This window comes from Camarhynchus parvulus, chromosome 5, assembly GCF_901933205.1.
Source record: "Camarhynchus parvulus chromosome 5, STF_HiC, whole genome shotgun sequence".
Lineage (NCBI taxonomy): Eukaryota > Metazoa > Chordata > Aves > Passeriformes > Thraupidae > Camarhynchus > Camarhynchus parvulus.
In genome coordinates this window covers 2,308,007-2,330,324 of record NC_044575.1, presented here as the reverse complement: position 1 = coordinate 2,330,324, position 22,318 = coordinate 2,308,007, and the positions used below count along the sequence as shown (strand labels likewise).

Genomic DNA, 22,318 nt, shown 5'->3' with positions numbered 1-22,318 from the left:
TGGGTCACATTTCTTCTCCCTTGTGTCTAAGGGAAATTTTCTCTTACTTTAAAAATACTTGCACTATCATTTTTCTGACCTCCCTCCCTTCCTTCCCACACCTCTTATATAGAAAGGTCCCCATACTGTAAAATGAACAAAAGAAACATAACCAATATTGCCAGTTTCTTGTTGCTGATTATGTAAGAAAATCAACAGATGACATTTTCCCATGTTAGTTTTATTGCCTTTTTTTTTTCCTTTCCTGGTTTGGCAGTTTAGAATATTTAGCTTCTTTAGGCCAATTGCATACATTTTTTTGGAAACATTCACAAATTATCAAAGTTTTGAATAAAGTTCATCTATAGCAATATTACTAGGTCAAAAAAAAATATTCTTAGGCATCTGAGAGACTGAGGAGACTGTTTTTCACTTGATTCAAATTTTGTTTCCAGGTGTTTAGAGTGTCATACAACTGCTGCCACTGCTGCTTTCCAAAAGTCCGATGTGTGCTGTGACTGGAGAAGTAAAACAAAATTGGGAGAAGGTTACTAGAGATGTCACACTCACCTAATCATTCTTCTATAGTACAATTACTTTACTCTCATGAGCAAATAGGAAAATTCCAATATTCTCTCTAGAAAGGGCTTCACTTCACCAGTTAAGAGAATTCTGTAGCCTTCCCAAATATTTAAAGCAACAACAGTCATTAGTATTCCTGTCACTAGTAGGTCATTAAATGAAATGTCCTGGAAAGTAGGACTCTTTCATTAAATAAGCTAATCACATTCAGTGTGAGCTTTAATAAAATTATGATAAATAGCAACTATTTAACTACCAGCAACTGCTAGGAACAATACCTTGCTTCTAGTTAGAATATTCTACAAATGTAAGTGAAATAATTAGAACACATGAAGTTCTGGAAAATGCCATGAAGAATTGTCTTACCTGACAATGACTTTCCTCTGTGTCTGATCTATTTTGCAGTACACCATCTTTGTCTTTACAGCTGCAAAAAACAATGCTGTTTTGAGCAACATTTTCACGATAGTGCAAAGGTATTAAACTGCACAAAAATGGTTCAAAATGAGATCAATACAAACATAAGAACTCAGCAGTTCACCTAATCTGTTTTGCTGTTGGTTTTAATGATCTAGTAGGCAGAAAAGCAAAATGATGTAACAATATGAAGGTCAGGCACGAATCCCATTGTTTGGTGCCAATCTATTAAAGCAATATCCTGAACAGATTTTATGAACTTCTCTCCCCTACAAACACATCCTGTTTTAATGACAGCAAACAAAACCAGATGACAAATTAAACCTGCAAACAATTTATTAGTCCTCTGAAGAATTACATGAGATACAGTTCCTGTCACTGAGAAGAAAAACACTGGTTAAAACACAACAGTTGGGCCTGTCTTTAAACATGAAGTTGTGCAGCTTTAACTTGTAAAACGCACAGGAATCAAAATTAATATTGTTCTTAAAATTTAACATTAGCTGAGAAGATTAAAAAGGTCTTGCTGATGAGCACTGTGTGCAGAACCACAGTTCTTACCATCGATGACAAATGCTTCTACATCATCAGCCCCGATCTGGAGTTCCTGCTGCATTGTGTCAAATGAGATTTCTTTATTCTCTACAGCCATTCCCATGAAAGTAAGGAGCCTCATCTTGGCCATATTGTGTTCATGCAACAAGCCTGAGGAAAAGTGTTGATAGTTTAATTAATGATTTAATTGTAATTTATACAAATAATTTGATTTTCGTGTTATTTTTTATATATATGCTTCCAAGAATTTAAAATTTTTTTCACATTGAAATATATTCTACTTTTCATTGTCAACAGTTTTTTGAGGTAAAATGCCAAATCCTGCATCTGCCTTGTATTTTGCTAAAATAGCAAGTTTCATTGTGAATTCATGAAGACTCAGTTGTTTTTAGCAGAAATGTATTCTCTACAAAAGTTTTGGTTTTTGAGCAGAAAAAAACATAATCTAAACAGAATCTGAAGTGGTAAGAGTGCAAGTGAAATTTTCAGTTGCATCACCAGGAAGAACAGCAATGCAACAAAATGGAAAATCCGTGGCTGGTTGTGCCAAAAATCTTCTTAGAGCCTCACCACTCATTCTCCTGTGGTTTCTGGAAAATAAACCTCTCACAGTGATGCTTCCAGAACAGAACACTGTGGTGCCAGAAGAAACCATTTTGCTACTGACTTTGTTTGCCCACAGCAAAAAAGGCATCATGAGGCTCATGTAAGCATCCAGCGTGGCTCAGAAAAGTGCTGTTTAAAACCAGCTGAACGGATACTTGAGGTCAGGCTACAGCTTTTACATGGCTGCATAAATGCCAACACAAGGAACTGAGCCAAGGCCTTGCATGTCTAAATCAGAGACCATTTTCCTGGAAAAACATCTAGGTCAACCAAGTTAAGTCACTGAAATGAAACAAGGCATTTCTTAATCCCAAGGTCCGTGAGGTACCAACTAAGGATCCAGTGAAGTGTCTTCAAAATTTGGAGTGTCAATCTTTTTGTTCTAGAATGACATTATAAACATTCCCATAGCTTCAGTAAATATGTAAGTTTGGAATTTATAACACCCATACACTAGCAGGGAAGCACATTAGTGCAGGACATCATGTTGTGTTAATTAGCTGTAATTATGATGCAGGTTCCCTATTTGGCACCGATTCAACAAAAACGAGATCACCATAATTCATACGAATGAGGAGCACCAGCAACTATACCTAACTGGGTTTAATGGAACTCTACAAGCATCGAAGAATCAATTAGCACACATTAACCCTAATTAACAAATGCAAATGAGATGCTGATTAACTTTGCGAAGAAGACTGCTGATAATGCCAGATTAACTGTGGCCATGTTAGGGCGATACAGTTGACACAGATAATGCTACTGCTGGCCTAAGTTGTCAGCATTAATAAAACAACAAATTGTAACAAACTGATGCTGCCTGTGGGAGCCTGCTCTGCACAGCTTTCCTGGGCCACTTCTAACTGGTCCTGGTCCAGGAAAGGTTACAACTACAGCCCATGCTCTACTGCCACTGGAATCCTATTCTAAACCTCTTTAAAATTAAGCTATTTTGGCAAGTTACTTTTAAAAAAATGTCTAAAGCATGGTTTAAAATCTCATTGCTTTTGGGAACAGAAAATTTTTGAATGCCTTATCTTAAAACTGCATTGTTGTCTGGACCAAACTGCCCTTGTTTATCAAAGCCATGGCTGAGCCACTCAGTTCCCAACATTTCCATCTGTGCTGCCTCCAAATCTCTGCTTGTCCATTGCTCAAAGAGAGACACAGAGGGGTTCTGGGCACACCACAGAGAAATCACCATAGCTGGAAGGTAAGACTGTCTTTCCAAACAGTTGCACAGGTATCTAAAGATTTTACTAAAATTATGTGGATCTCAGATATATTGAAAGTTCACACTGAATTAATTCATGGAGGGAAGCACAGACACTGGGAGGCAAGGCAAAAGAAACCACAACAACTGAACATAATACAATGAATGCTACATAGATGTGTAATTGATCTTCCATAAATGTATTCAAATGTTGGTGGAACAGCAATTTCAGCAAATACTTCTGTGAACAAGTACCTAAAAGATAAACCCCAAACCCACTTTCCCCCGAGAAAGAAAAGCATAAGATGTCTGCATAAGTAATGTTCAAATACACGTGACTAAAGATACACTTATCCTATACACACATTTACAAGCTACCAAAAACTTGCTGCTATATCCACCAAAAAATCCCATTGGTATTTCCATCATTTTAATACCCAAAGTACCACCATTTTAAAGCTCTGAGAGCAATTATTCTAAGAACTGCATCACACTCCATTAAACAAAATAATGCATGTGTTAAAAAGCTGCACTAAACTCTGTTTTAGCAAAACTATGGCTTTCCTCACATGCATCCAAGGCAGTGTTTAAGTGTCATTTGAAAATCAAAGTTATAAAAAAAATATCGTATTTTTATGGAAACATTTATTCATTACCAATATGTCAAAACCTTAATGCAGTAATAAAAAAATCTGCATCATTGAGCAATTTCTGCATTGTCACTGACCCCTGTCCTAAAAAGCTGGAATATAAAAAACGTAATTTTAATGCATGCAATAGCTTATGAACCAGTGCTCCTTTGAAACAGTCAATTACACATCAACGGGGGAGTGTCAAAGTGTTAATTACTACTCCTTTTTTCCACAGTGTGTAAATAAAGAGGGTGCTGACATTAACATTCCATCACATTGCTTCATGTGATGAAACAAATTAACTGGGACAGACTGTGGCTTGCTGGGTCTAATGCATCAGCACAGGCAGACACACACACACACACACACACAATTTGCATGCTTTATCTCACTGCTCAGAGGTATTTGCTGTTACAAAGTTAATCATCATTGAAAAAAAAATAGATTTGTACAAGCTGGTGGTTTCCTCAATGTAGTTGTGATCTCTGGCCTAGCCTGGCGTATGAATGTGTTAAACCTTTCAGGAGGGAAGTTCTAAGAGAAAAAAACTGTGGGTAAAACCATAGTTCTCTTCCAAACCCATAAACCAGCTTGTTTTCAAAGAACAAAGCATGGTTAGATGTCCCACTCTCAGTCTACAAGAGGTTATCATCTACAAACTCTGATCTGTTTTGAAATTTCCTGGCTTCAATACATGGATTCAAACTGAATTACTCTGTGGCTTCCATACCTTAAACCATGTAAATAGTCAGAAATGTAATGATCTGAAAACTTACCCAGGGAGTCAATGAAGTCTTTGTTGTTCTGATAAAACTTGACATAGGAAGCTAGTTTAGCACTTACAAAAATTGTCAAAAGCTAGAAGATGGAAAACAAACATGAGAACAGTTTAAATATTATCTTGGTTTCCCTCTTTGCAGGCTGGACAGATACAGACAGAAACTATGGGTATTGAACAGAAAAATAAGCTGTTAAGAGCTGAAATTCTGTCTTCTGGCAATAGATGTGGGCAGTCTGTGCTGGGCTTACTTCCTTTCCCCAGACTTAAGATTTGCTACAGAACTTAAGTGAGGGCAGGACTTGTAACTGAGCTTCTGAAATGTTTCACATGCAATTTTAATTTTCAAGACTGTAAAAGAAATAGCACATTGCAGCTCAGGATTACTGACACAGATAACTGTTCTAATGGATTTCAAAAGACACATTAAAACAAAGCAGTCTAGTGTTATCAAACCATCTCACTAAAAACAAAGTTACTTACATCATGAATAAGTTCTCCTTCCAAAAATTTGACTGGTTTTAAGGCAAGAAGATGATCAAAGAGAAAGGTATTTGGATCCTTCAATGCTCGTACGATACATCTGATGAGAAAAGGAAAATGCTTACTTTCAAAGCAATTCACATCTTTATGACTAAGAGCAACTCAATTTGTTGTTCCTTGCTTTCTAGGAAACAAGGGTTTTCAATTATTATTAGAAGTAACATATGTGACATTCCAGTTTTAAACTTCATTTTACAGATGGAAAAACCAAGGAACAGGAAGCGTTGAAGTAGTTTGTCCAGTATTCCAAATGAAATGTGCCAGGTGGTCAATCCACAGATCACCCTACAGTTTTCATCTATGCATTTATTTCCAGCATAGCCTTTGTTCCTAGGAGGAACAAAGGTATTTTTACTGTGCTCCTAAAATTTCACAGAATTAAGCTGTTTTGGAAGATTTAATTATACTTGAATACGTGACACAACACAGAAAAAACCCCAACACCAAACAGTGCAAGGCCCAGGATTTCTCAGCTGCAGCTGCAGCCTAGAAGCAGGAACTCCAGAAGAAAGCTTTTCTCAGCAGCACATCAGAAGCCTGGGCTGGCTCTGCCACAGCAGGAGAACCCAAGCTCTGCACAGACACAGCCCTAGGCACATGAGTTCTCAGAGGGAACAGGCTGCTGTAGGGGAGCCAGTGAAGTTCCCACTTAGGCACAGACACTCATTTTCCAAAGGAGTCATCCTGATTTTCCTCCATGGTTAAATATAAACAACTCCCTTGAGAACTAATGGTAGTGCACATCTGGCAGAACCTAAAGAACTAATTCCTAAGAAAAACCATGATGGTTAGTACATCAGAGCACAGGCATTTACTCATTTTGGCCAGTGGGGAAAATGCACTCTTATGAATCAATTTAGTCCCAGCTTGTTCAACAGGTAAGCTTATTTCTGTGCAGTTCACATCCTTTGGACTTGCTCATAGAGAAGACAGCAACAATGTTTTTTCAAGAGAAAGTGCTTTTTGAAAAGAATGCTCACAGTCAGATAATAAAACAGGCAAAAAGTAAAATAATCTGAAATGAAGTATTCCAGTCCAGATTTTGAGTGCACAGCTGATGTAAAGTCCTTACCCAAGGCTGATCTCTCTCAGCAGTGACCAGGAGCTCTCTGTGCACTTGCACACTGGAATAAACCTGGCTGTGCCTACAAAGAGCCAGACCTACAGCAGACTGCAGAGACAAACTCTTGACTGAGTCAGCAAAGCTACAGAAGAGGCCAGGCAGGGCCCTTGGCATGCCAGGCCATTCAATCCTCTCAGTAGTAAGGGGATCAAAATAATTTGGCAATTGAGGAAAAGTTACTTTTAAGGAAACTGGGAAGTCAGTATTACCTGTGAGCATCAACTCTAGCCTGGGAAGCATTGTCTTCTGTGTAACTTCCCAATAGCTCCACCATCACTTTTGCTGCAGTGTCACTATAGAAAAAAAATTAAGTTACCTCAGGATTGCTGAAAAAATAGTTCAAACAAGACACTCAAATATTTAAATAATTGCATTATGATGTTATAGGTCAAATTAAATCACATTTGAAAAAGATGGAGATGATGCCTTTTAATTCTAGTGGAGAGAACAAATTAGCTGGATGTATTCTTTCAATTCTTGTTCTACAAAATGTTTATCTTCACCCTTCATTTCATTCTCTTAAACTGATTAATTACCTGCTGGTTATGGAAAAAGCTTTCTGAGCTAGGAACAGCTTTATATGGTTCACTAGAATGCTCCTCTAGTGCACATCTGGATTTAATCATTGCGCAATAAGTAGCGCTGCAAAGTTTATTTCAAATGTAAAATGGCATCTCTTAAAGGATATTTATGGTCAGGAAAATGACTGTATAAAAGCTGCTCTCTTCTTCTACAGATTCTCTCTTCAAGTATTCTGAGTGAGAGCTGCTCATTTTATTGATGAAATTATGCAGGCAGCAGTGAGACTGGCTGAGGCTGCTGTGAAGCTTCCAGCACTGCTCTGACAGACAGCTTTTAGACCAACAACTCCTTCTCAGAAAGCTGAGCAAACCTACCCAGACTATCTTGTAAACAACATCAAAACTCTTGCAAACCAGTTCTGAGATTGTTACTGTGTCATTTTAACCGATTTTGATTTATTTTCACTTCACAGTTTTACCACCAACAAGGCCAGCAACCACTGATGCTTATTGCAAAATTGACACCAAATTATCCCACGTGGTCTAAAAGCACACACAATTTTCCTTAAAACAAAACACTGGGAGAAGAAAATTTCAATTTTCATTAGTGACTTAGGCCAATGGCATCAACTGCACAGGGAAGAACCAAGCAACACAAGATGCCCAGTATGCTCTGTGCTGTGCCAGAGGTTGAACCCATACAGCAGCACAGGGCTGAATGGTTTTTGTAGTACAAGAACAGTGCCTTTATATGGGTATTGATTTGAAATCTCACCATACCACTGTTTGACAGCCACTCCATAGGGTGAAGTTTGTTCTCAGAGAATTTATCAGATCTGAGAGATGTGCAGCACAAATATTAAGACATCATGGGCAACACCCAGTATCATATAAAATCTGGATGTACATTTGTCCCCAGGCAGGGGCATTTCCTATAGATCCCAGCATTCCAGAACCATATTCAGGGATATAAGCTTTAATGAAACATTTGTTTTAAAACTCCAGCATTAAAGAGGTCAGCTTATGTTTTGCCCTGGCGACCAGTATTGATGTAGATGAACCTATAGTTCTGTATCAGTGAAAAAAAAATTAATTTAGGCAGCTTTATGTATGAGAGAAGCATTTGCATGTAAATCAGTCTGTGACTGACTATGATTTTAGCACTGGTGAAATCTTACCAAAATTAGATGTTCTAGGAGACAAAGGATCACTTTAATACAAGAATGGCAACATACAGATATTTAATCAGAGAGGCTCAGCTCATGCGGTACTCAACCTAATACACAACTCCTTATTTAATGAAAGCTTTTCAGCAGTTGTTCTTGTGCACTTCAGAGCTGTGTTATGGTTTTCTGGCACTTTTTTTCCTCTCCTAATCTTTTCCTTAGCAGCAAAAATTGAAAACTATCACTTAACTAAATTCAAACAGTATTTTCAATTCCCTGCCTTTTTTTTTTTTTAAGTGGGGAGAGAGTGGAATTTTTCACTCCTATTTCTAGGAAACAACACAATGCTAAAAGACAATTACTCCTGAACTTTGTGTGCTAAATTCTTGTGAACCTCAGCAAATATGGCAGCCTTTCCATTCTATTCTATTCAAATCTGGCAGCCTTTATATTCTATGGCAGTCTTGTATTCTATTGAGTGTCAGATTACTACTGCAAATCAGGCTGTTTAAGCACTAAATACAGATCACTATTTTACCACAGCTGCTTGTTAAATGTGTCTCACCTTAGGTGCAAATGTGAACATTTTTTCTAGTAAAACAGCCTGAATAAGTGCTCTTGGCTCCACTTGCCAGTCTAGATGCAAAACTTGACAAAAAGCCAGTGAGAGCTTATGAGTGATGGCAGATAAAAAGAACAAAAAAAACCACAGCAGAGCACTCAGAGACTTCGTGAGATGCTGGAATTGAGTCCCTCTACATTACATGATATTAAACTGAAACAAAATTAAACGAAACAATTACTCTGCAGGTGCCTGACATGCTGAGCTTTTTGCTACAAGGATTAATAGCCAGACTTGCCAGACCTGTTTGAATTTAACTTCAGCAGGGCCAAAGCTGCTGAATCCTGCCAGCAGAGACCAGCTTTAAACTGCATCAAGGTGGCTGGAAAAGGTTTGATAAAACAAACTTTCACTTGTCACTGCAGGAAAAGGGACACCACACAACCTCTGCACATTTACTTTTTAGGAGCTACCAATCTGGTAACTACCAGTACTGGAGATCCACTGGGAGTAAGTCTTATTAGCTACAGTAAACCATCTCTTCTGCCACACTGACCAAAGTTAGAACAGAAATCAAGCAAACAAAAGAATTCAATTGTCTTTAACAATCTAGTTCTTTTCCCTTGATTATAAATCAACAACAGTAACTGAGGTATGATTTTTATCACGTACTTTTCAGTTCCCACTTATCTTCCCATACTGCTAGATAGAGCAACATTCCTGAGTGCTACAGCTGGAATGCTGCTGTGAGTTTCCCATACTATTGCAAACACTGCCCACTGATCCAGGAGAGTGAACCAGGTCAAAGGTGCCAGGGTCACTTCTTGTTTTCTTTTCTGGAGAGAAGTGCAAGTGCCCTGAAACACTGCCTGGACACCGAGTGCAGGAGTCTTACAGGGTTTGTGGAAGGTTTTATTGGCTGTCTTAAAAAATCACCCATGGTTAACAAGCAAAAAAACCATTTAGTAGCAAGGCTGCTGGTAGCAGTGGAAACAAAAACTAGAAGTTTAATCCACTGATTTGATAGCAAAACTAGCTAAAAATAGTTGGCTATTAAGTTTGGGAATGGAACTAGTTAAAACATCACAATAAATCAACAGGATGGGAAGTGAGGAAGAGCAGGAATGTCATCAGTGTAGTATTTCTGAAACAAGGTAAGCACTAAGCCATGGAAAAGATCTGTGATTAACATTTCTGAATTAACTTTGACCATCTGAAATCTGCCATACAGAACTACTGATGCAAAAGCATTTGAGTGTTACAAACAGGAATTCCCAGTAATGTAGCTCACAGAGTAACTACTCCATGAGGATTAGTCATCCCTAAACTGAGGTTATGATCCTGCTATGCTGATGCAGCATTTCCAGGCTGCAATTCCAGCAGGGCACAATAAGCCAACTGTCCTGACAGATGGAACTCTTCTCCACCTGTGACAGCTTCACACTTGCCTTTTTAAACCCCCAGCAAGGTCAGGTCCCCAGGCCAAGCAGTCACACAAATGCCCACAGCAGCACAAACACACACAGGTACTTGCAGATGGAGGGGACAGGAACAGAGGCTACAGGACAGAAATTCCTTTTGCAGCAGTGCAAGGTTATGCTGAAAATGCACAAGTGCAGTTCTGGTACCACTGTGGGTCAGCACTGGAGGGGGCTTGATGCTGCCTCACTATGAAAATCAAAAAAACCTTGAAAAAATAACTCAGAAAACAGAGTGGAAGAGCAGAGGGAAGCAACACACACCCCCCACATCCCCATCCCAAAGTGCAGGGACAGGTTAAGTAGGTTTGAGCTGTTGTGGAACTACACCCAAACCACTGGACAGCAGCCCATCACTGCAGCCCTGGCCAGGGCAGTCAATCCACTGCATCATTTCTGTAAGATAAACTGATGACAGCTCTCAGTTCAGACCTGCTTTAGTTTACAGGCACCATACACACTGGATTACTCTACATGCCAGAAGACAGTGGTCTGCCAAGTTTGTTAGATCAAAGATGCTTCTTATGATCCAGGATAATAATTCAAAATGGCCAAGCAGGTATTCTGTGGACATTAATTTCCATGACTAGTGGAAAGCTCTGTCCTGAAGGTAATGTTTACATAAAAAGACTGATTCTGTTAGCCATGATTGATAAGCCTTCCCACATCATTAAGTAAGAGATAGCACTGCCATGCACTAAAATGTCAAAAGTGCAATTAAATAATAAACTTGGCATAATGCTACAATGCACTAAGATGATTATTTATAGAAAGGAATAGTGTTATTTTGGGAGTCTATGGTTTGCAGCTAATTCACTACTAACTTTAATATTATTGGGAACACTGGTTTAATGCAAGAGTGCTTAAAAATATTTTTTAAAAACCCAGAAGTGTATTTGGATTGAATTATGGGTACAGATTAATTTTACAAGTCCTGTGAGAAATGCTTTCCCTACAGATCACCTATAGTACATCAAAATACAGAGCTCTCTAGTATGTATGACTTGTCTTTTATACCTTTTCTTGCAGTCCACTAGGACATCATAGAGCAGTCTCAGGAGAGTGTGCTTTTTCTCTGTGGCCAGATTCCAGTCAGAAATCCATTTTCGGACCTAAGCAGAATACAAGTGAAAAAGAAGCACTCAGGAAAAGATTAAAATAGCACTACAAATACTCCTCATTTTCTCCCAAGCAGAAAAGGATTAAAAGTATCTTGCACAAAGACTTCTCTTTTAGGTTTTCTGATTCTCATGCTCCCATTGCTCCATGTCCTATCACTATTTGCCCATGTCAAAAATTGCTCTCCCTCTTTAATGAGCCCCCTTTAAAGTACTGCAATAAAGGCATCCTGGAGCCTTCTCTTCTCCAGGCTGAACAATCCCAATGCTCTCAGCCTTCCCTCACAGGAGAGGTGTTGCATCTCTCTAATCAGCTTCATGGCAATTTCTCTAGGCTCTGGCAATTTGGAAGAGATGGTCTGTATCAGCTCTGAGTAATATTCAGGTGCAGCATGGTTCATACAAAGGCCACAACTTGAAGGGTCACTTAATTACCTGATCTAGTTCAGTTGGAATGTACTGGATGGCACCACAGGACGAGGCCACTTTGAGAAGGCTGCAGTACACTGTGTACCTCACAGGAGTGTTCTTGTCCATGCCATGGAAGAGATTGCTCAGGCTAAAGCACAAACAACCAACAACGGAGTTACAGAGCTTTCAAGAAACATTCCTGGAGTGCACGTCAATGTTCTTTGAAGACACAGGCTACTACAAAGCATCTGGCAGCACCTTACATCCATGAACTGCAACAGCTTCGTTTTGTAATCATTTGCAGCAAAGCTGAAAACTATGCATATTAATTTCACTTTGTAACACCCAAGGAAAAAAAAATCGGTACTTCTATTTTATGACAGTGAACAGAAGGTAAGAGTGCTTCCTGCAACACCCCACACTTTGATTTAAAGACATATGAGATACTTCTTCCTCTTCAGAGGCACAATTACTTTGTCTCACTTTGCCCTGTCCAACACTTACAGCTGCAGTCTGAGAGACGGGCGCTCTCCTTCCCGAAACTTCACTAACTTCTCACACAGGTTTTCAATCAGTGCTTCTTGTTTGTCAGGTTCCAGGATGAGAAGCAGGGAGACAACGCTGTTCATCACACTCTCCACATCTGCATAAACCAAAACATACAGCTGTTGGAAACTACAAGCAGCAATCAGTAGCTACCTTGTGCTGGATATAGTTTTGTTAATGATAATTCATACTTTGATAATAGTAATTCATACTTGTGATATGAATTACCACTTTCCACGAGCAAGAATTGTACAAGAAAGAAAATGCCAAGATGCCAACCTGGATATTCATCAGAATGTACCAGACACTTGGCTCAGGTGGGCTTACACCAACAAACCTCCATGTAAGACAAGAATTACCACTCTAAGGCCAACACAGAAGGTGGTGTTCCATATCACACTTGCTCTGAACTCTGTTTACACACAGGAGAAATCAGAGGAACTCTAGGTTCCACACAGTGGCTTCCTCCTGCACATCCAGGAAACTGCCCACGGTTCTACAGTGAGAACAGTAACACCTAGTGCTCAAGCACAGTAAAATATTTCACCAGGAGCACCAGGGATACCCAGACCACAGGGAAAATGTCCTCAAGAACACTGAAGTATATTACAAACCCTCCCCAGCTCCTGTTTTGAGCGTGGTGTTCCAACCTTTCCAAACAGAACCACACCGGTTTTGTGTTTTCTTTTCAGTCTGCCCAATTATCAGTCAAGCAAAGAAAAAGAACAAAATTCATCACATATGGAAAACATTATCTATTCCCCAAAATGACGCCTGAGCATCAAAAGCTCTATTTTACATACAAGTCTCTACGCCCTCATTACGAGCAGAGTCTAGCTCAGCTTCTGACTTCTTCAAAGAGTGCTGGAAGTTTGGAGAAAGGAGGGGCAGAGTACATGCAAATATTCCAGGGCAAAGATGGAAATGTGCACTTCCAGTTTTATGAGGATGCACAGCTTGTGTTTTAGTGCTACACATCTCTACACTCTGCCAACTGTTACTGCTTGAAAGCACTGATGGCGATAAACAGCAAAACCAACGAGACTTAAAATGCAAACCTTTGTCATCCTCCTTCAGGCACACATCACACACTTCAATAATCTGTGCCAAGTCCACATGAAGTCCACCTTCAGCGTTTTCTTCAGAGATTTCTGCTCCTTTGGATTTCAGGTAAGCTCGCAGTTCTGCAGCCTTATAAAAGAGAAAGACAACACATAGAAAACAAAACAGTTGTTTTGTGAATAACAAAGTCAAAGCAATTAAATTTCTTGCAGAATTTTGTTCTGCCAGATGCTGAACCTGCTTTGCCAGTGACTGAACAGGTCACAGAGCTGTTTCTCACAGTGTCACTGTGTCACTTAACTGGGTACTGCACTGCAGACCTACTAAGTTTTTATAAGACACTTTCTTATGAAGTTTTACTCTTTTACTCCCTCTGCAAATATCAAACATCAAAACCATTTAGCTGCTTGTTCACCAGAAAAGAAAAAAGGTATAAACAAATGCACTTCAGAGAGGGCAAACTTTGTCTTCACAACTTCACAACAGTTTCTAATCTAATTATAGAATGGCTTGGGTTGGAAGGAACCTTAAAGCCTATGCCATGGGCAAGGAACGTTCCACTAAACCAGGTGGAAAGCCCCATTCAGGCCAGCCTTATAAAGTCATGAGCTACCTTACACTGTTAGGAGTTAAACCTACACCAAGAAAATACCTTTCCCTCAGCAACAGGCCTATTCATTGTAACTCAGGGCTTCACCAGCATTACTATAACCCTTCACAAACAATCTGAGGCCATACAGCTCTTGGCACTTATGACCAGGAGGCTGCTGTGACATTTACATCTCGTTCAGTGTCAAATCATTTTGGAACCAGAAGAAAAAGCTAAATGCCCTGGGACAAATCGCTGCACTGAGGATGTTTCACACCAGCTACTTGATGGAGCTGTACTAGGCATTATGGCAAGTGAAAACTGGGCTGAAGGCTGGTAGCCATGTGTCCATTTCTTGCAGATTTCCAATGTGTACACGCACACATTGTGTATACATAATCCTGTACGTGCACATACATACTTCAACGACGCTGGCAACAAAGCCAAAGAAGTAACAAAGCAGCGGCTCAAACACAGAATTCCCCCTTCCCGTGCCTGCGGTACCGAGAATTCCACAAAACCCAAGTAATGCCCATAGGTGAACCCGCTTTCTTCTCTTAAATAAAAAGTAGGGCTGGGAAGCGATGAAATCGAAGTGTCGGAGAGGCGGAACATTAAGAGGGAACCGCAAACACCGGGTTGTCTTTCAGCCACTATATTCAAGTTTCTCTAATCGTCTGCTCGGTCTCTGTAGGGAACAGCCCGGACGAGTTCGCGGCGCGCACGGCGGGGCAGGCCCGGCCCGGGCTGCCGCCCCCGGCACGGCTCGGCCCAGCCCCGCGGCCCGGGGCCCATGGCTCGGCGGGGACGCTGACCTGATCCTCCTCGGTGATGTCGATGAAGGCCGGGACGCTCATGGCTCCGAGCACGCCGCGCTCCGGAAAGGCGGAGCGGCTTCCGCCACCGCGCCAGGCCGCGCCGCTTCCGCTTCCCGCGCCGGGCGGGCGGGCCCCGCGCTCCGACCGCCCTGGGCGCGACTCGGCACGGCCCTGCCCGGACCGCTCCGCCCTGGGCGCGACTCGGCACGGTCCTGCCCGGACCGCTCCGCCCTGGGTCTGACTCGGCACGGCCCTGCCCGGACGGCTCCTCCCTGCCCGGCACGGCCCTGCCCGCTGCGCCGGCCTTTCCCACGGCCGGGCGGGACCCTGGGGCTGCCCGGGCTCGGCCGCGGCACCGACACCCGCCCCCCCCACTCCCCTCACACTCCCCTCACACCCCTCACGCTCCTCTCGCACTCACCTCGCACTCGCGCTTTCCTCTCTCCCCGTTTCAAAACCGAAGTGCTTCTTGCCTTGTACTTTTCCCGTGCACCCGTTAGATCAGAGCCTTGTAAGTGTGTCGGGAGTGAAACGGGGTGGCAGTAAGGGCAGCAATTCCCCAGCGGGGCCTGGCACCTTTACTCGGCTTGAGCAAGCGAGGAGCCCTCGCTCGATGTCCCCGGTGTGTTCCGCGTGTTTTCTGCTCGAGAAGTTCCCTGGTCAGCTCTGGGAGGAACACAGGGTGACTTCCCAAGTGATCAAAACCTAAAATGAAAACCAAGAAAATCATAGAATAGCTAAGGTTGAACACACCTCTAAAATCACCCTGTCCAGCCAGTAGCACAGTTAGTAAAGGCTGCTGTACACAAACCTTGTTTTATAAACCTGACCAAATCATGACTGAACTCATTTATTGAGTCTAATAACTAGAGCAGGGTTTTTAATGCCGGGTTGTGAGTCTCCACAGCACTGAGCACAATGAAACTGATAAAGGCCCACACTGCATTTATTAAATGTTATGACTCTGCTCAGTTTTAATCATCCACATGCTTGTGTAACTTTTAAATAGTGCTTCAACTTTCAATTTTTCCATCATACGAATCCTGCCTAATTAGCTTATTCTACTTTGGGCAGTATTTTTAAAATATTATCCCTACTGTAGCTGATTAATTATCTTTTAACCAGGATGTTTTAATACTGGCTGATTGATAGCCTTACCAGTATTTGTATTTCAGAGGTCAGCATCCTGGAAGTTACGGACAGATACAGGGATAGGTCTCTCCTTTGTGTGTCTGATCTCGAAGGGGATCTGATTTTCAGAGAATGAGTGTTTGAGCATTTTTAAAGTGCAGGTGACTTTCCTCTAGTGCTGCTTAACACAGTCCTGTGACAGTAAAGGTGACTGGGATCCATCACCCTGGGGGACAGGGCTAACATCCTGCATTAGATTTTCACACATGTTTAGGACACATTTCAGGAGCCAAAGGACCTGCCTGGTGCCAATTTCCATTCTGGAATATTCTTCATGCCTACAAGCGGCAGTGAGTGCCCTATAGATCCCACGCCGCCGTGCCTGAAATAAATTCCTCTGCCTGAGCTACCTCAGGGTGTGTAAATGGCCCAAGTCACACAGGGAACTCCCACTGTCTATTTTTATTTAGGCAGTGAAGGTTTGTCATGTATTATTCTGAATATGCAAAAATAAAATAAAATAACTGTGGGTCACATTGAGGAGACAGGACATGACTCCAAAGAGCTCTGCTGAAATATCCACATATGGTCTGTTGCATGATACTTTATTTGTCCCAGAAGAATTCAGATGATAGATGATGGCTGGGGTTTGAACTTGTGCATCAGGAAGGCCACTTTGAATACAAAGGGGGCAGTCTGTGTTTTGTGAAACTACCCATGCAAAGAAGCTGTAGTGGAGGAACAGCTTTCAGAGCCATTGGAATGATGGCGTTCCTGTGGAAACGAGGCCGTTGTTTATAGCCCCGTCTGCAGTTTGTGAAGCCAGTTCAGAAGTGGGGTTTATATATATATTAATATAGTATTATTTTATTATATTATATAATACTATGTAATACTAGATAATAGAATACTATATTAATTATATTATATTACGTTACGTTACGTTACATTATATTATATTATATTATATTATATCATATCATATCATATCATATCATATCATATCATATCATATCATATCATATTATATTATATTTTGGCCGGTAGCCACTGTAAATTTTTTTGTTTTGTTTCTCTAGGAAAACCAGAGAGAGAGGTGGAGTCTAAAGAAGTGACGTTCTGTCCTGTGTGCTTTGAGCGTGGTGACTGAAGAAAACAAAGTCCTTTAGGTGACACATCTTAAAAAAGCATTTTTTTAAATGGAGGCTCTTAGAAACCAGCAGTCAGCTTTTGAAAATAGAGGGTTTAGCATTACACTCTAGTAGCTGATCCCCTTTTGTAAAGGCATTGATGAAAAAAATCTTCTCCAATACAGAAAGGAAGCGCAGACCCTGTGATGGCAGAATTATTCTTCTTCAGAATTCTTCTTATTTATCATTTATGTATTTATTATGAATTTATAGTTTATTTAGTCATTATTTATGCGTTGTTTGTTGTTTATTTATTTAATTAATTTTATAGTTATATATATATTTATATGTTTCTATTTATTAATTATGCATTTATGGTTTATTTAGTCATTATTTATGTATCTATATTTATATTTATATGTTATTTATTTATTATGTATTTATGGTTTTTTTAGTCATTATTCATGTTGTTTGTTGCTTATTTATTTAATTATTTATATATATTTATTTATATATTCATAGTTTATTTTAATGAATTTATAGCTGATTTGGTAATTGATTTTGCATTTATAGTTTATTTAGTAATTATTTATGTATTGATTGTTTGTAGTTTATTTATGGTAATATTTATTTATTTATTTATTTATTTATTTATTTATTTATTTATTTATTTATTTATTTATTTATTTATTTATTGTTACGGGTCTGTCTGTAGGAGAGATGAGAGTTGCACCGTGTCTCTGGAAAGCCGTGTCAGGATGAGCAGCCGCTGGGAATTGTTCCTCTTTTCCCCGCCGGTTTTGTGCTCAGTGCCCTCTGGAGGTCTTGGACACGCAGTGACCCGAGCGAGTCCCGGCTACGCGGCTGTGCCTGAGCTCTTCTTGCTTCAAAGGTTCTCCTCCTTTTTTTTTTTTCCTCCTTTGGGAGAGATATTCTAGCCGACCTAAACACAGTTAAATCAGCTTTTAGTTTGAGTCAGAATTACGGCAGATGAGTTACTCAGAAAAGGTAAAAAATCATTTAAAACTTCATCTGAATTGCCAGACGGCCAAACTAAATCTGTTTCATATTTAGGGGCTTTGATTAGCTTTATCAAGGTATCGAAGTGTGCTTCCTACTTATGTTTCTGTTTTCTCCCTAGTTCTCGTTGGGGCTAAAGGGAAAAGTAATACTAAAATAGCCCTGGAGCCTCTTCTTGCAAGATATATCAGAGATCTCAGGGGAAGCCTGTTATCCTTATTCTTCCAGCCAAGTTCTGTAGCCAGAGGAACTCGGGATAACTTCAGTAACTATAGTAACTTTTGGGTGCTCATCTGGTTTTCTTGTGATCTGTAAATTCTCCACTTTTCTCCACTTATTCCCCTAAGTGTATCTGTTAAAATAAATAGCTGCAGTTGCCCTGACCAGCGTGCTATCTTCATTCTAGATATGTATGAAAAATACGGACTTGAAGAAGCAAAAATCAGTGTTACATTATTGTTGATGATGTTGGGTTCTGACATAGAGTTTTGCCTCTGAAAAGCATTTAGAAATGGGGGTTTTTTTGACTCTTGATACACTTATTTTGCTGCTAGTGTAGCAGGTGTTTTTCTTAACCATTTTAAGGAGAAATCCTAAGTTTAGAGGAAATGAGCACTCAATTATTTAAATTTCCTGAGATTAGAGGAAGAACACTTTGCCAAACAATGCCTCTTCACTTCAAAACCTCTCCCCATAAATTATGTTAGGGGATCTTATTAAAAGTCTTTAAAAATTTCCTATTAAAAATGGTTGATTGCAGTCCAGACCATCACAGCTTTTGTGCTTTCGGTGAAATACCACAGCTGTCGCAAAGAAATATATTGTGAGACAAAAGGTTTTGTTTCCTTAGCCATAAATTATTTTTGTGATATCTGAAGTAAGATAAAACTTTCACTTATGTTTGAGTGAAGGAAGATTCCAGTGATAACTTGTTCAAAATCTATAAAAAGAATATAAGAATGTAGATCTAGATAGCAAATTAGAATCAGACTTCCTTTTTGTTTGAGGAAAGCAATTATTTCTGAAGTCAGTGAAGATTATAACCAGGGATAATAGCATAACTTTGCAAAGCACTGTGCCTTTATCTCAGTAGAACCTGGAGTTTAGGCTTTCAAGTCTGACCTTTGAGAACTCTACAACAGAAACCTTTAGTGTTGGGCAGTTTTTGAACCAAAGTTAAACAATAGGAAGTAGTCTGTTTAGTAATTGTACTATATTATATTATGCTATAATGCATTACATTACAATAAAACAAACAAATAGACCTCTTTTTATACTTAAGGAAGCATCAAAAATATCAGATTTGACCATATTTGTTTTTCTATTAGCAAATGAGTTTTTTGCTGTGAGATTCTGCAGTACCCTACAGGGAACAGGCTGTGAAGTATTTGCTATCAGGACTGAATTTTGTGTTCAACCAGTCGAGGAATAGAATCATATTCCAGGTATGACCTGTGAAAGTAAGGAAAATATGAAATTCCAGCATGTATACTAAAAATTATTTGTCCAAATATTTTGCCAAGTAATTTTGAACAAAAGATATATTAGGATATTCACAATTTGCTCATCCATCATTGTTTTATGGATAAAGGTCAAATTTCTCTGCCTCCTCCCCTGCTCGTTATAGAGATTACTGAATAAAGAAATACAGGACAGGTGCTAGAACTCAAAATTGGAGACATTTTAGGTTACATATGGGAAAAATCAATGGCTTATTCTAATTATCAATAACATTAATAACTGAGTCAGTTCTCCTTACCCAGTGCCATCTCAAGCATTTACTGGAATTTGTTTATTTGTGTATTTAAATCAGGAGTGTACAAAACAGAAATGCAAGGTGGTCTTTTCTTCTGTTGTGCAAAGAGAAGTGGAGTACACAGCCTTGATCCTTTAGTAAGATTCATTACTGTGGCTCCCTACTTTTTTCCTTCTGAATGATTTTTCTTATAAATCAAAATTCATTTTCATAGTGCTTTTATCATGTGCTATGCATTCTTTGGGTCAAACTTAGATTGAAAGAACGATCAAGAGAAATAGAAATCAAAATAATCAGCACTTGGGAATGATTTTCTTTGTGAGGGTGAAGATATCTATTCCATATCCCACATACCTGGGGCAGGGACAGGGTGGGTCAGCTATTTAGGGAATCGGGAGTTGTGTGCATGAGATGCCTGGAGCACACAATTCCCTACTGCTCCAGCCATTGCCAAAGGATGTGTGGGGCACATGGGGGTCAGGGGGGAGCACCTAAAACCTCTGTACCCTTGTAGGGTCTAGCTCTGTGTTCTCACTCATGCTGAATGGCCTTTTCCAAGTAATCCCACTGATGTCAGAGAGACTTTTCTGTAATAAAGTGCTGTCTGACAAGAATATGGATATCAGAATCTGGCCCTGCTTGTACTAATTCCATTTTAATGAATACTTAAATGGAATTGTTATTAAAAAAGTCTATTTCCTAATATTCAATAAATCAAAACTATAAAATCAGCCTGCCAGTTGTTGCCACTCTAGTCAAAGCCATTTTCTCTTGTATTGAAAATAATGGTACATACTGTCTCCATTCAGGAGGGATTAATTGTAATGCTTTTATCTGCTTCATAAGATTTATTTCTAATAATGAAGAGCAGAGAAAAGTAGGGGAGCTTTAAACTTTTATTGTTTTTATTAAAGAACCATATATTCATGAGATGTTCCACAAACACGGAATTCACTTAACAGAAGCCTGTTTCATGAATGAGCAACTTCAAACCAGAGTTTTAAAAAAGCTTTGTTCATTTCTCTGATCATATCCATTTAATTTTATAAGAAGGAGCCTTGGGCACTAGGTGATAATGCAGAGATACACATTAAAACCTGCTAAGGTTTTGTAGGCTTGTCATCTGATGAAGGTTATTGCAGCAGTGTTGTGGTGTGCTGCTGGGGAAGCCACCTGAGATCAGCAGCAAAACAAAGCTGGGTCTCCATAGGGTAAAAGTTTTGGGTTTGAGGTGGTTTCTGCCTACAGATGGAAGAGGACTGATCTGCTGAACTTCCATGGTGACATCCACACCGAGGAGCAGGAGATATGATTATGATGCTGTTTGACTTCAGTGCACATTAAGCAAATAAAAACCAAAAGCAGTGAAAGGAGGGCAAAAAAGGAGCTGAATTCACTTAAGTCAATGATAAACATGCTGTTGTATTAAAGCCTGGCAGAAAAATTCTAGCAGAGTATTATTTCCTTGGAATTTGCTAAACTCTTTGATATCCGAATGTTTCACAAAGGTAGGGAGTATTCAGTTCCCTCAAGATGTTCTTCTAGACAACAGGCCAGTTTGGTGATTTTATCCCTTTCCACATGCCAGGTTTCCAGAGTCTCTAGCTTTGATGCAGTCCTGGTGACACCCTGATGTGGGGCTAAGAATGCCAGCAACTCCATTGCTCTGCAGCAGCCTACCAGGTTGTTTTTATAAATTATGCATCTTCTCTAACCATAAATATTGTTCCTAAAAGGGATACTGAAATGAAGATAATATGACTTTTCAGTAATAGCTCTTCTAATGTCAGCCATTCTGTTTAAACTGTTCAATTTTCAACAGAATTAAAGATCTATGCAGTATATTCTACCTCCTGCAGACTGCAGTTGTTAAAAGAAAATAAATCACTTAAACAGGGTCATGAGCAACAAAGGCCAATGTGGGTTCAAAGTTTACAGGTCTCTGCATTTATCAGGTAGAAATATGCTACATTTCACTATTTCATAAAATATCCTTTTATGAAAAAGCTATCAATCTTTGCATGGCCTACTAAAACTGATTTCTCAAATGAAAGAAATGAATGATGACACCAAATCAAAAAATCGTTTATGAGTTTATATTTTTGCAAGACCACCATGACTTTCACATACGTTTTCAATTTTGGTAAGGATGTGATTATCATGTGGATATGTTTTACTCCCACCATTTGTACTGAGGGATCTGTCAGAACTGTGTACCCTTCCTTGAGCAGTTCAGGATTTGTTCAGATTTTTTCATTAATCTATAGTGGTTTTTATCCAGTGATTGTTATCATTTCTCTACATTATCCACAGGTTTTATGGGTTATATATAGATATATATAAAATCACATCTATCATGGGCAAGTTCACATATTAACTAAGACTGCATTTAAATGACTTTGTTATTTCTCAGAGGTTTCTAACATTTCTGTGGGATGATTTTTGCATGATTCCTGATGCACACTCTACAACACATCATCTTCATTAGAGATTTTTAGTTATCCTTCTGGTCTTTCCTTATCTTTGCTATGCTTCCTCCAGGACTCTCCAAGCTCTTTAACCAAAAGGACAATTTAGATACT

General features: G+C 39.6%; 1 protein-coding gene and 1 long non-coding RNA gene across 2 annotated transcripts; one reads left to right on the top strand and one right to left on the bottom strand.

Annotated features, from left to right (window-relative positions):
- Positions 1–202: 202 nt before the first annotated feature.
- Positions 203–14,824, bottom strand: EIF3M (eukaryotic translation initiation factor 3 subunit M). The gene is made up of 11 exons (XM_030949108.1): positions 14,697–14,824; positions 13,289–13,421; positions 12,189–12,327; positions 11,709–11,832; positions 11,173–11,267; positions 6,638–6,721; positions 5,246–5,345; positions 4,761–4,842; positions 1,540–1,683; positions 928–988; positions 203–497 (listed from the first exon to the last, which is right to left on the bottom strand). Exons 1-11 carry the CDS (start codon positions 14,736–14,738, stop codon positions 377–379), a joined length of 1,125 nt encoding a protein of 374 aa, XP_030804968.1. The 5' UTR covers positions 14,739–14,824; the 3' UTR covers positions 203–376.
- Positions 14,825–15,005: 181 nt separating this feature from the next.
- LOC115904818 lies at positions 15,006–17,808 on the top strand. Its single transcript, XR_004060808.1, has 3 exons — positions 15,006–15,210; positions 16,910–16,999; positions 17,676–17,808. It is a non-coding gene; the product is annotated as an uncharacterized LOC115904818 (long non-coding RNA).
- Positions 17,809–22,318: the final 4,510 nt, after the last annotated feature.